This window comes from Falco cherrug, chromosome 7, assembly GCF_023634085.1.
Source record: "Falco cherrug isolate bFalChe1 chromosome 7, bFalChe1.pri, whole genome shotgun sequence".
NCBI lineage: Eukaryota > Metazoa > Chordata > Aves > Falconiformes > Falconidae > Falco > Falco cherrug.
In genome coordinates, this window is record NC_073703.1 from 13,662,333 (window position 1) to 13,677,576 (window position 15,244).

Consider the following 15,244-nt stretch of genomic DNA (forward strand, 5'->3'; position numbering starts at 1 on the left):
AAATATGAAGGTTGCATCAGACCCTGTGAGTTCTGCCAACAATTACTCCACTGAAAAAAGCACAAAAGAGAAGGCAAGAAAATTCCCAGTAAAAATGATGACACCAAAGAAAGTCTAGCCCTTTGTCTAGTTTTATTCTTTGAATCTCATTTTGTTGAAACCTAGCCAAAACCGATGAAGTCATTGTTTTGTTTTCTTTTTTAGAATTAGCTTCAGGTTCTATGTTTTTCCTATGCAATTTTTAGGCCATTTCTTAGTAAAAATCAAGATACCTGAGCTAGAAACCACCCTACCCACGAGAGCCATGTGGTGCATCGATATTATAAATATATAATAAATAAATAAATGAACAGATTAGAGAGAAACTATGCAATTCAGGGTGAAATATTACAGAAGTAAAGCAGACACAGTTCAGCCAAGATTTTCTGAATAGGCTAAATGAGCATGTTGGGACAATAATCTGATGAATACGTTGAACAAGTGTGAGCATTATCTGCATATAACAGAAGTTCATAATTTAATTAAACATAGGGAAATCTGTTACAATATAGTGTTTTTTCTTACTGTAGAAGAGTCACGCTGGCAAATGGGATGTTTTGGCACATAAGAATGTGAAATTTATGGGGAAATGGCCCAAATAACTTGTTCTATGAATAGGACCCTAAAGGATTATCTTAAACACTTCCATATAGTGCACATCATAGCATTAGAATGTAACAGTATATACAAAAATGGAAATATAAAAAAGGGGGGTTAAGAAAGACTGAAAATCTCATTGAACAGCGTATAATGAATAGTTTATATAGTTTATTTCTCTAAAGTTTCTGTAAGGAAAGCTGAAAGCATACACACAGTTTTAGGAAATCATGCACCTGGCATCTCACTTATGACAGAAAGATAAGCACGCTATACATATGCCTTAATCGCAGCAATTATATTGTTGCTAAGACTTTGAATTAATTTTTTGATTGAAATATCACTAATATTATTCTGGAACTATGCTTGAGTTCAATGAACTTACTACTATTCTATTACAAATCCAGATGAAACCAATTTTCTGGTAAAATGATTCTTGTTCTTTTCATTAGAATGACACACATATTAAGTTGTGCTTCATTTGTACTCCCCAATATAGATGTTAGTGGTGTAATGTATCATGTAGCAAAATTACATTTGCAGACAGCTTTACACAGTATATATATAATGAATGTCTCATGTGGTTAACAATAATACCTACTAATATGGAAAGAAACTAGTATAAACTCTTAATTTTCAAACTAAAATTTTACTCCTAAAGCAAGAAGCTTTCATTAGAAATAATGCTTTGGGGAAAATAATATCATTTGAAACAAAACTGGCCTAGTAGCCCCAGGTTTACATTAGGTGCAAGCTCCCATTTCAAGGTTAAGTCAGGTCTAATACTGGGTTTGAATTCAATGACACCAAATTCAAAGATCAACTTTATTAATGGTGGAATTCTCATGAAATACATTTCTCTCAGGAGTTCTCTATTATCTGATCCATAATCTAGGAAAAACCATTCCTGAGAGATTCTGGCTGTATCTAAACTGAAATGGAAACCTGATCCCTTTCAGACATGCCCCAAAAGCAGAACTGTAAAGGCAGCTTCCTGTCTGGAAATTAACATTTGAATCATCATAAATTCAAACAGATTCACATACAAGATGCTTGCCACTTATCGCTTTAAAATAAGTCCTAAAGTTAAAAAACAGGCCCCAGTGACTTCAGAAAAACTCTCTGGGAGTTGAGAAAGGATATGGTAATCATCTTTAATAATTTTCTCTATGCTGAAGCAGAAAGTGCCTTCATTGCCATCAGATTTTTACTGAATAGCCCTTACAATGAACAGTATCCACAGTTGCTCTTACATATCCTAAAAGCACGTAGACCTCTGCTTACAGAAAATATGTCCAAACCGATCTCATCTTTCTCCTTTTTCTGCCCACTGGGTAGTTTTCTAGTCCTTTGGCTGGGATAACACTGTACACTACCTCGGCTTGTCTCTGCCATCGCACAGGAAGCTGTAGTGCATGGGATCAAGCAGTCAGAGATATGGCTGTATACAGCACATACAGCTAGATAACTAGATAAGGAATGTCACAAATAGATTTTACAGTGGCAGTTTATTTATTGCTTATATACTGGCTGGCTGCAGTTTAGCTTATCAGACAGCTTTACAAGATTAAGGTATTTTTTGCATGTGGCATTTTTATTTATGAGCTAAGGACATTGTGGTCAGAGCTGCTAGGCCTTTTCTTCTGAAAGGGCAAGTGACAGGGCTTGTCTCCAGAATCTGAGTTTTGCATGCACTGGGCCTGATTCATTAATCACTTCCACTAGCTCTGCCAGAAGAAACTTCGGCTGTGAGCCGCTGTGGTGGAAAATCCATCCAACACTGAGGAGTGGAGTGTTAGAGCAATTCAAGGTGCTAGCAAGCCTTGTTCTTGAGGAGAGCAGAAGCCAACTGGCACACATGAAATTGTAGGTGTGGCAAACTGGAGAGTGGGAATGGCCAGTTCTCCCAGGAGATCCACTGATTCAACATATTTACTGGGCAACTTCCAGTGTCAGGCCTCCTAAGGAGAACTTGTCATACTTCACAGCTGCCTGCTGCTGGCAGAAATCACAGGGTTGGCAATGACATGAGTATCACCTGCTGTTGCCTGGGTATAATTCAACCCAAGGGAACTGCGGGCCTCACCTTTTAAGGGTTATTTGTGTGAAAATTGCTGCCTTTCTCCCAGAGCCAGAAGCAGATTAATCAAATGCACTACAGTTAAAAAAAAAAAAAAAAAAAGTTTTTTTGCTTTAATTATTTATCTACCATCTCTCTCTTCTGGAATAGGATTATACGAATGTTACATCGTACAGAAAGGGAACCTGTGCAAGGTGGTGACTGCTGACCATAAACCATCCTGAATTATTGTGCTTGTACACATGCTCTGTTGATCACTGGTATCGCAAAGTCCTGCAGGAGCTGCACACCTTGAAGGGACTACAACATCTGGGGTGAAAGGCAGCAGCTGTTTAAACAGCACAAAGCATCGCTACAAATCAGTTGAGCACAAGTCATGAAGTATGTTGTATGTGACTGGTTTTCATAAAACGTGTCTGTAAAAATAAAATGTGATTGCATCACAGTAACAGCAACTGTATAGTCAAAACTCCAGCTTTACATTCAGTCATGGAAATCATCTATGCCAGTGTACCTAAATACACATGCTTTTGCATATGGACATATAAAAATCTGGGCTTAGGCAAACAGGGAATATAAGGAGTAATTATCCCATTTAAGATCTGAAAGGGACACAGGCGGTTAACCTCTTTGCTCATGTGAAGAGTGCCACTGTATCATTAATGATCACAAAGGATCAGGAGCTCACTTTTAATGTCTGAAAGGCAGCACCCCCAGGAAAAGCACTTGCTAGTTTAAGATGAGAACTGATTCGTTAATCCTCCAAAATGTGTAACTTTCCTAATAAATGATATAAAACATTCTGAATCACAATTGGCACTATAATTTCAAAAGAAAAGTCCATTTGGGAAGCCTAAATTTGAGACCTCATGGTGTCATGCAGACTGAAATCTTTAAAAACTGTAATAATGATGGAAAGAAAATTATGCACCATAAGGTTTTAAACAAGAAGCAGCATTTCTTAAACTTTAACACATTGTTTGAATAAGCAAAATGGGATTAAAGGCCAGACTCACATTACTACTGCAGGTTTTGTATCGAATATTCCGACCTTCACAGTTCCTGAAAAACAGGGTAAAAACGGTTACACTGCATAACAGCAAAACACAACCCTGCCTGTTTTACAGCTAGTTACTCTCTTGGAAATTAGACTTTTATTGCTACTGCCCTACCATAATTTGGACTCAAAACACAAGGTTTAAATACAAAGGGGATTTGGGGACTCGACAGGTTACACTGCTGTCTCTCTTCAGCAAAGAACGTGTGGCTTTCCCTGTAAGCCCAATTTACTGCAAACCTTACGAAAAACACATTTATTTTGTGAAAAAGATTTCACAAGGCATCCCTAAACTTGATCTATTCTGACTGCAGCAAAGCTATTTCTAATCTGGGAGATGTAACCCAGAGGAAAAGAGGATTGGAATACCTAAGCAATCCTTTAATCAAGCACAGGGCTAATGAGTATTGATTTCCCTTTCTCCTAGGAAAGAAAACACAGCCTCAAATCTTTCCTTTCTCCCCCAAAAACAATGTAACCCTTTTGAAAAACAGCATGTAATTTTACTGACCCACCACCACATGAGCAGAATTCATAACTTTATATGAAATCTATTTCTCATGACTGCATGCATTTCTAAGGTGCGCAATGCATATGAATGCTGAAATCCAGGCAATTCAGATTCTCAGCAAAGTCTGTTGTTAGTAGCTAAAATAACGGGCATGTAAAGTCATGATTATTTACTATGGTCTCATAAATATGGGTGTGTGTGGATTTCACTTTTTTTTTTCTCAGGGACCCAGTTTGCCAAACTTCTCAATAACTGGCCAGCACTTCTGCACCGTGTAAGATACTCTCTGTAAGAATGGCTAAATCAAGCCCTTGAAGGAACTGAAAACATATTTCAAACGAGTTGACAGGAAATTACAATTAGTGGTGTCTCTAAAATCAGAAATAGTGTTTTCGAATAATCCTTTCATACCAAAAAGACCTGCCTTACATTAAAGAATGCACAAATGTATAGCTGGTAATTTACAGCTCTTGGACTAAATTTCCCACTTTTTGCAAGAAAATTGATTGCAAATATTAAAAAATTCTTTAATATATGTGAGGGATTGAAAAATACCATTTGAAAAGGAAAAAGCAAGATGCCTGGAGCAAGAGTTCAAGCAGCTCAGCAGAAGGTACAACTCTCCAAGCTCAAGGTATTATATGTCTCAAATTTCCAATCTTTTGCTACAAACGATTGCATCACAATGTGCAAGTTAAAAATGTTTATGATACATACAAATGTGAAAACTTTGTTTCACAATTGCGCATTTCCTGGACATTACAACAACAATAAAACACAGAAAAAAAAACTTTTAAGCTACACATTTGTCAAGGTATGGAAAACACATGTTTTTCAGAAGGGGAACACATTAAAAATATTAATAAAACCACAGTGGAATTTATATTGCTACAATTTATTGAGCTCATTTCACAGTCCCTAACACACTGGTAGAATATCACGGCTTCTTTCTGGAACTATTACTTTTCTTAAAGATCTTTGTGCATTTTGCACTAAAAGAAACAGGAAATGTTTTAAACAATCATCTTTAGCCATGTATTTCATACAGTTTGCACTTACCTAGCGTATCACTCTACAAGCCATTTTTAAGAAAAAATTACTTCCTGGGTGACAACGCATTTAACTTAAAAAATCTCAACAAACCAGAAATTTAAGTATAATCAGCAATTTTTAAAATGTTCAAGAATAATTCAAGTAAAGCCAGCAAGTATGGATGCCAGCACAGATGCTTCAAAGCTGGTTGGGATCTCTTCTCGCCTGACTACAGGCCTATTGCATTACTCCTACTTTTAGGATTGTAGCAACAAGTCCTACATTAGTCCAGCTTTGTGCTGAGGTAAATTGTTTTCACCACATACACTGTTCTCTTTAAGCTACACTAAGGCTTATCCACAAAAACATATGGCCACCAGGACTAGTGCACTGAGAGAACTGGCAGAGAAAAAGCTTCCTAACAGAAAGCAGAATTTGATACACTTATGTGTGGAGTAAGTCACTTGTTTTTTACTACAGGGAAGACATGGAAGAGCCACACGGAAGGCTAATTTGTATGCAGGTTAACTCACCGTTCACTTTATATTCCAGTGACAGGGACTCCTCTCAATACTTGACTGTACCAGATAAATCATTGTTGTTATTTCACAAACATATTTAATAGCATGCTGAAGTTCTGTCAGAATTGAAGGCTAAGATATTTATCTAACATAACAGAAATATATTAAAAGCAGGATTTCATAAAACTTGATCTGTCCACAGCGCTTGGTTCCAGATAAAGAAGCAGCAACGCATCTCTGTAGACACCAGAAGAGGACAGGGAAATATGGAAGAGCTGCAGAAGAATAAATACACGAGCTCATTGCTTACCTGCCATTTAAACATCTCCTCAGCGAGTAGGAGGCTCCCCCGCCACAGGTCCGTGAGCAATCACTCCAGGCCCCCCAGGCATCCCAGGAGCCTTCCTTATCTTCATCAGAGCGGGTAATTCTGGAGGTCTACAAAAACAGAAAAGGAGGGGGGCGCATGGGGGAGAAAAAAAATGGATGTGTTTGGTACATGTTTAACTGCTTGGCATTAATAGGCTCAAGTACGTTACTTTGCTGCTTATTTACAGTATCTCAAATTCATGTACTATTTTAATATAGAATAGTAACATGGGAAAGGAAGCAGAGTCTTTGAAGATACAGTATGTTTGATGCGTTGCCTTCTGCCAAAGGACCGCTATGTCCAAATACGCTGTCATTCCCAACATATGTTACGTCCGACACACTGCGTAGGAACTACACAACTGATCTCAAGCAGCCAGACAAGGCATCATGTTCTGAGCGGGCTGCTGGGCTTTCTGAAATCCTGATCAAAGGAGTTTCATATCCAGGACTAACAAGAGGACTGAAGTCTCTTTTTACCTCCTCAAGTTTAGTACAGAAATTAAGCACCTCAAATCTTTCATAAAGTGCACACACGGAACTGCAATCAGGGAAGCAAAACAAGAATACAACTTAATTACAAAAAGTGCTATTAATTTGAAAGAGACTGGGGGAAAAGGCTAAAAGAGTGATTTTTAGGGTACAGCAATCAAACACTGATTTAAGCTTAAACTCACTCACACAGGCTTCAAAAACATTACCAGACATCACAAACATAAAAATGAATGATTTGTGACAAAACCCAAAATTCTGCTTGATGTCTTAAAAATGTCATTTTTCACTTGCGTTATATCCTGTTTAAGACAACTGACATTTCCCAGTGAAAATGCTCAGGACATTTTAGAACATGGTATCTTAACACAATAGTTCAATATTAGAATGTAATATGAATCAAATTATTCAATAATGTCCTGCTTTAAGAGAGTACTTCTTGGTTTATGATCTTCATGAAGAAAGCATAGGAAAAATCAGCTTCAGAATTACCCCAAGCATTTCTCTCACTTTGCTGCAATTCTTGAGCAGCTGTTTCATTTACATCCTACTTTCATTCGTCTGTCCCTCCAAACTTTAAAATTTCTCTTTTGAAAAATCATGCACAGATTTTTATAACAAAACAGTGATCCCCTAAGAGTTGTCAGACTTATGATGGGCCTGTTATCATTAAAAAATTAAGATTTTTAGAATCTTAAATTACACCCAGACTGAGATGTAAACACCATTTCTCTAATCACCGTGGCGATAGTTTGCACATAAGACTACTGCAAACATAACGTAACAGCTAATAACATCATTATGAAATTCATATTGTAGATAAAAATGAGGCGGCAAGTCATTTATCTCAGGTGACAGAGAACACTGACTGATATTTACTCTGCCCCAACACAATCACAAATGGGAGAACATGAAGAGCTCACCCAAGCTTTAATGAAACAACTATTTATACAGCCAGAGTTCTATTCCCATGAACTTCAGTGGGCTTCCAAGCAAAGGCGTTATACTCACATCACTATATTTTTTGACAGCGTAGGAAGACACAATTTAATCAAATCATGTTTCAGAATCTTTACTCCCCCTCCCAGAAAACAAGTGCACAGAAACACCAACCAAAGGGCTATCTGTCAGCAAACATAAGGCAAAGAGATAAAAACATGAATAAATAAACTGCACCCAAGTAAACATTCAAGTCTTCATAAGTGCTTAAAACGCTAAAAAGATTTTCCTGACCGACTAGATCCAGAGAAGTGCAAGAGATTAGACTATGTCCCAATACTAAACCAGATGAAAACACTTTAATCCATATTTTCTGTAAGTAAGTAAACTCATGAGAACAAGACTCAATCCCATTTTCTTCCAAAATGCCTTACAAAAGTGATTTGAAAGTGAAGGATGTCTAATTCAAATCTTATGGTACAAAGGGGGGAATACATACATAACTCCCCTTAAATTCAGTGCTACAGATAAAGACAGCAAATCTTCAGCCATGAAGAAAGTTGACTCAGATAAAAACCTACCAAGCTTGAAGTAAAAATGGCAAACAATAAAACCAAAGCTATTTTCAAAACAGCACCATACAAGGAATACACCTCAATATTGGGCTGTGTAGGCCAAGGAATTTCCTCCTAAATATCATAGTAAAAAATTAATTTATTAATTAAAATGACCCAGAACTTGAGCAAACTGGCCCATTTCTGTGAATGAGCTGTTACACTTAGGATGCATTCACACCGCAGTTTTAAGTATAACTATTGAACAAGCATCATTTTAGGAACCCAAAGGGCAAACAGTTAATCTTAGCTACGCTTAAGCAGAACTAAGGACTACTCAAACACATTTTAAAGGCATTAAGAGTAGGCAGATTTAGTATAATAGCACTACTCCCCATAGTTAAACAGCTAACAGAAACGTTGGCAATTTCCAAATTTTTCCATCCCCTTCCTCAAAAAAAACTTGAGCTTATAAAAAAAACTACTTGTGAATTAGAGAATATGCTATCTCCGTTTGAACGCTAGACTACAGAAGTTGGTCTAAACACATCAGTGGCTCCTTAACTTTCTTGCTCCCACAACTTTACAAATTTTACAAACACTTACTATAAAGCTTTAAAAGCATACTTAGGCCAATCTACCGTTCCAGAAACGATGGAGCCCAGCTCTGCCAAGATCCCCGAGGAATTTTCACACTGGCGTTGGGTATACTTTATATCAGAAGCCAATTCTGAAAAGCCTGACACTGAAAATGGAACCAACTGCCTTTAATCTTGAATAAAAAGAGCTCAGCACTTCCCAACAAATCACTCAGCACATGAAAATGAGTCAAGATGAACAAAAGTCACTTATTTCAAATTTATGAGTGCAAAATTAAAGTTTGTCCTCTGTAATCCCAAGGCAAATGATTGTTTTTTAATACGTTGAGAAATGATTAAACTTATGATATTAAAAAAAGCAATACATGCCACTCTCTTTTTCCAGAATAGCTAGTTTCTTTTGACAAAGCAGTGACAATGCCTAAAATAATCCTAACTTCATTATTGTATTAAAACCAGCCACATGATATTAACAGACAGAATGTCCTCTAAAGCCCTAAACAATGTCCAGTTGTTCACTTACCAAACTGCTTTGATAAAAGCCATTGTTCTGAACTGTATCTAATTAAAAAGCTGTAAATACTAGGGTGATCAAAGCAGAAGTTTATGCCAACAAAGCCTTCTTCAGAATCATTGACTAATTCAGTGCCCACAGTGTTGATTTAAACTCTAGCTAGTTCAAACTATTTGTCCCATGGGAAAGAATTAAAAGCAGCTTGCACTGGCTTAGCAATTTACTAGTAAAATAATATTGATTTACTAGCTGTCTGGTTTCATAAACTCTACATATTTCATTTGTCTACACCATGGTACCAAATTGAAGTAAAATAAAGAAAAGATTATCAACATTATAATTTAAACCAACAAAACCTTGGAAGCTCATTTAAGAATTAAATCAAGAGCTAATTGCAATTGGGCACAAAAGGGTATTATTGTACCTCAGGATTGCATTCGTGGTTTGCTTCTTGACTTCAATTTTTCATGATTTTATTGTCTTCAGTCATAATTCTAACAAGGTTCAGCAATGAAGTTTTGCTGAACCATATTAGAATGGAAGTGGTTTTCCTTTAGTGGTTTAATTTTGCAACATGTGAAGTGCAACACGTACATTAAGCATATTCACTGTGAAAGTACGTATGTGCCTACACATACATAAATGTGTGCATGCACACCCATGATGTAACGTGATCAAGTAAAGCCACAAGCGCTGTAGTGAATCCAGATAAAATAACTTAAACCAGCTATAAACCTAGATGATTTGCTGCTCCTTACGTAGAACTAGATGGCAAAAGGCGTCACATTTCCACTGGATCCAGCAACGCTAGCAGGAGTTGTATACATTCTAAAAGCATCCCATATGAATGCAGGGTTAGATGCAAGCAATATCTGAGAACATATACAACGTTCTCTGCAGAAATTAATCCTGTTTATATGATAAAGGTAGTTCCAAATTATTTCATCCCGATCTATTGGATGTATTTTGAAAGTAAAAAAAAAAAAAAAAAAAAAAAAAGTCAGTCGTGACACAGTACATGGGCCTGGGCAAGGATCACTTGAATCAGGGGATGGAGGAAAATAAATTACAAGTTTTGAAGCACTTGGTGATATAGGCAGAGTCTCAAAGAGTGAGATGACAGTATGCCAAGGTTTCCTCAAGGTCTGAGGCCCAGTAACGTGCAACCTGAGTCTCTGCTGACAACCCCTAACTGACAGAGACAGCCTTTTACATGGAGAATTTTACTGAAAGTGTGGCATTGGTAGATTTGGACAGGGGAGGAAATGTTAGTGCCAGTTTCCCTTCTGTCCAGGGTTCTGTTTCACTTCTGTCACATATGGGCACATACTGTAACACCACGTTCTGCAAATTATTTGTGTGTGTGTGTGTGTGTGTGTGTGTTTCAGGCCATACTTGCCTTGCCATGTACTACTCCAAGTATAGTAGAAGTGGGCACTGAGGTAAAATAAATGAAATCCAGATGTTACCAGGGCTGATCATTAATCTAAAAGAAGGGGATTTTTACTGTCACTCGTAACACCCAGTAAATAACAACAGCTACATTGACACACGTTACAAAAATCAAACACAGTGCTGTTATACAGAGAAAAATGATTATTTGGCCAAACTTTTGTTTGGCTGTTATGAAGGATGACATAATTGTCTTGAATTTGGTCATGCAGACTTCAAAGGAGATGCAGTGCCAGAGAATGAAGGTCAGTTTATGCAATTTTATTATTATTCAGACATCCATTACATAAGGCTTGGATATGTAAATGTTTAGCATTCAGCGTAACAGATTCAGCTTCTCAACAGAAATGCTCTGATACCTTGAATGTTTGTTTTCCAGAGTTTTTAGCACACATTCTCGCTTTAAATACAAACACAAACCACATTGTAACAGAAGTGTAAAGAAAGAAATGTAGAGATGCAACACTCGATCCATCTGCACGAGTCCCCAGGTGGTAGTCCTGCCATGTACGTATCACAACACAAACTGCCCCGGACTCTGCCCTGAGATGTGCCCCTGAGCACTTCCCCAGAGCAGGGTGCCCAGCTCTGCCAGGTTCTAGAAGAGATTCAATGCAACCTCTGGGCAGCATCTACCGACACAGACCATGTGCAGGGCTGGACAGGTATTTAAAATGCTCTACTCAGTGATGTGGCTCTCAAAATAAGACATTGTCATAACCCAAGTAAGGACTTGGGTTATGCAGGAATATTTACCAATGTAACTGCTACGATGCTAGCATTAATGCAGCTCTCTGGGTGAGTGCTCATTGGTTTTTCTCATGGCTTCTTATCAAAATAGTTTGTTATTAATTTGAAAAGACATGCCAAACTCCAAAAGAGAATCCCCGTAAGGAATTACATTGGCACAGCTCTACCATATTGCTATTTAATAACACATTGCTTATAACTAAATTTCTCCATACAGAATTTAGATTCTTCAGATTAAATTCATCCAAGTGAAAGAACCTATTGAAGGGTATAAACACCACTTCAGTCCCACTGAAGGCCTAAATTAAGCAATACCCAAAGCTCAGTACTGGCCCTTCTCCCAGGAGTGAATTTCATCCTTGATGGTATTTTGAAGAGAGATGAAGCATTTCCTTTTTATTGCTTCTTCCCACTCTCACAACCCATAAATACTATTAACACTATCCTGACTTTCACAGTCTTCCAAAGCACAAGGTTATGTCGGTGTTCACTAATCTCCATGCACAGCACTGCACTATGCAGTTTTCTTCTCCTCATACCTACAAGTGCTCCAAACAGAGGTAACACAAGGAATTATGGCACTGAAGGGAAATTATCCTGCCTGAGTAGCTTTGTGATGCATTTCCCAGATTCTTCTTTCCAGACACTACACTTGGTGGAAAAGGTATCAAATTGCACTGCTGACTGTGTCCCTGAGCAGAGCGCATAACTGAAGGAACAAGTATTTACCTGCAGATAATCACTGGATATGCTATACAGCCCCAAACTGTATCCCCTCACTTTTAACTCTGGCTGTTATGTCTATGGCGTTGCGACAAAATAGACTAGAAGTCTCCTTCCTTGCTAAGGTCACATACAAAAATGATTTACACCTCTATTTGGTACAATTTAAGTAAGGTGTAGAATGCAGATTAGATTAAAGATTTAGGAAAAACGATTTCAGTTGTGGGGGCAACTAAATAGAAGAACAGTCAAACCTTATTTCCAGACAAATAAGGATTATTAATAAGATCTTGCATTACCTGATTTTAGCAGAAAAACTTTATGACAGATTTCAAGACATTTCCTGATATATTTCCGCTATTGCTGGGTGCATTATATATTACCTAATTGTGCACTGTATATGTCATTAAGTTAAATAAATCTTTTACTTATTATGTACCTAAATAAATTATATATTATTCTGTATGTTAAAAAAGACATATCTGGAATTATAAAATCCTGGAGAAAAAACAGTGATTCATTATTTTAGACTGATAAAAACACTTGTGAGTAAATGCAGCTATTTTAAGCAGTTGTTAAGAAACAATTAGTTTTAATACTGTTAACATTATTTCAGTTACATTAACTATCCCTTGCGCCACCGTGTAAGGGTATCCATGCACTACGAACTGACTGCAAAATGGAATCTGTGCCTGGTAACAAAAGACCATTTCAGAAACACAAGCTGGTAAAGCTCACTGACAGAAGAATCAACAGCAAGAAATGAGCCAAAAGGCAAATGATGGACTTATTCAGCTACATGAAAGAATACATCTGGGGGCTCAGATATACTTTAGAGCTCTCAGAGTAGAATTCTACAATATATTTTTATTCTACAGCGGTTTTGAATAAATTCAAATTCAAGTTTTGGAAAATAAAACATGCAAAAGAGTCACACACAGGAAATATTTACAGTGTAATTCATTTTGATACTGAGCTGAAGGCGAATCCCAGCATGTTTTCCAGTATTATACGGCATCCAGATTTTCTATTGTCAGTGCGTTGCAAAATTTCATATTGACAACACAGGCCTGCACTGCAGGAGTTGTCAGGACAAAGTTGGAGGTTTTGGCAGGTGGAGCAGGGATATTTGAGGCTTTTGGCATCCAGGAAGGGATGAAATGTTGCTTGGCTGTTTGGCACCTATGAGCTAGCTGAGGCTTTTGGCATTGAAAAGAGTCTGTATCACCTCCTTCCTTCTTTGTGAGCAGTAACAGAGGGAACATGGAATTTGTGGGCATGGAGAAGAAATCGTGGTTCCCACCCTGACAACTCCAAGCAGAAAGCAACTGCATTAGTACACCCAACTCCTGCAGTTAGTTCTGCATCTAACAACAGCTAAAGACAGCACCTACATGTTCCTGCTGAAAAGAATCAACACTGATGTAATTAAAGCATAATTAAGTTGCTATTTTTCAATTTCTGAGTTAACTATATTGTTCAGATGAGTTCAGAAAAACCCATACGAAATTCTAGTTTTACTCACTACTGACACTTTTTGATGACCTACACGGAAGTCCCAGGGTACATTTTTATTACAGAGGCACTTGCCTCTGTCCTCTCCTCTGGACAATCTGTTTCATCTTCTTGGGTGATATTCCATAAATTGCTATTTTGACAGATAAATGTCTAGCAAAGAGAAAAATCCTTTTTCAAACCCTGATAAGCATGTCCCACAAATACACATCACTGGCAACACGCCTAAAAATCCAAACTTATTTGCCCAGGTTTTCGTTCACGCTTGCCCAACTAGAGGCATGAGCCCTTTATCTGCCTTATCTACAATGGTAAATATTATTTCACATTTCACCCCTATTAGAGCATGGAGAGCATGGAGAAGATCTTAGGTCCTGAGAACAGGGAGGAAGGCTAATGACACAAAACAGTCAGACAAGAAGTCCATGCTGCTCTAATGCTTTTAGGTCCAGTCATCCAGGACAGCTGATCAGGATCAAGAATATGAAAAAATGCTTCCCAAGCTTCCAGTATTTCGTTGTCTTCCAAGATTTAAAAGCACATGTGAATACATAGCTGGAAATATATAAATTTGAACTTTCAAAACACATCCATTCCTCTGAATCTGCCCCATCCAAAATGGAAACTATACAGAGAAATGTTTAGCATCACTCCAATTCCCTCCATTTCTAAGTGGTCTGGAAAATTATAACAAAGATTTGCACGTGTAGCTGGCAAACAACCCAAAAGCCACAGACCTTGGGAAACGCACAGAGGTTCTGAAAGGGAATATAACCAAGAAAGCAATATAAATTTTAGGACTCTGCCCACTTTCTCAGTAGCCAGCCTGAGGCAAACACTTGCCAGGGCTGGGAAGAGATGTAAAGACAGATTTTTTTAAAAAAAAGCAAAAAAGAAGGAATGGGGTGTTTTATAGTTTATAAGAAACGTGATATTCCTTTTGAAAATATCATCAATTATATTAACATTCCCAATGAAGAACTTAAAATTGTCCTAATAAGTATAAAAATATTTTTAAAATTATAATTAATTACACAATATTCTCCACACTATGGTATTATTAAATACACAGTCCTTGCATTTTGTTGTGCAAAGAAGTCATCACAGATGTAATGAAAACAATCTCATTTTCACATGACAAATACAACACACAGTCTTAAATACTTTTTGAATACAGCTTTTAAGGCTATGTATTGTTATGTCGATTTCGTGGAGAAGAACCTGACCTCAGGAAGGAGGAGGAGAAGGCGCATTATGTGAGTAGCACAGCTGAGAATTACATCTCTGTGTCCAAAGTTGGATTTTAGTGCCCCTTATAGAGCTCTTCCACCTCCTATTTTGCAACCATAAACATTGTCCTTTCTACTATGCATGTCTACAGTTCGTACAAAGTATGAAAGGGAAAACATGATCTTCAGGACATCTTGTATGGGCCTACTTTAAATCTGCATTAACAACATTCCATATATTTCCTGGAGTCCACGTAGTAAGTTCCATGTA

The 15,244-nt window shown here is 37.5% G+C and overlaps 1 protein-coding gene across 3 annotated transcripts in view; it reads right to left on the reverse strand.

The window, feature by feature from the left end:
- The window catches only part of ADAMTSL3 (ADAMTS like 3), a 203,184-nt gene that overhangs the window by 95,510 nt on the left and 92,430 nt on the right, over positions 1–15,244 (reverse strand). For all 3 annotated transcript variants that reach the window (XM_055715864.1, XM_055715863.1, XM_055715862.1), the window contains 2 exons: positions 6,148–6,275; positions 3,733–3,778 (listed from right to left, as the gene is read on the reverse strand). In XM_055715864.1, coding sequence (XP_055571839.1) covers positions 3,733–3,778; positions 6,148–6,275 — 174 coding nt within the window. The remainder of the gene's footprint in view (positions 1–3,732; positions 3,779–6,147; positions 6,276–15,244) is intronic.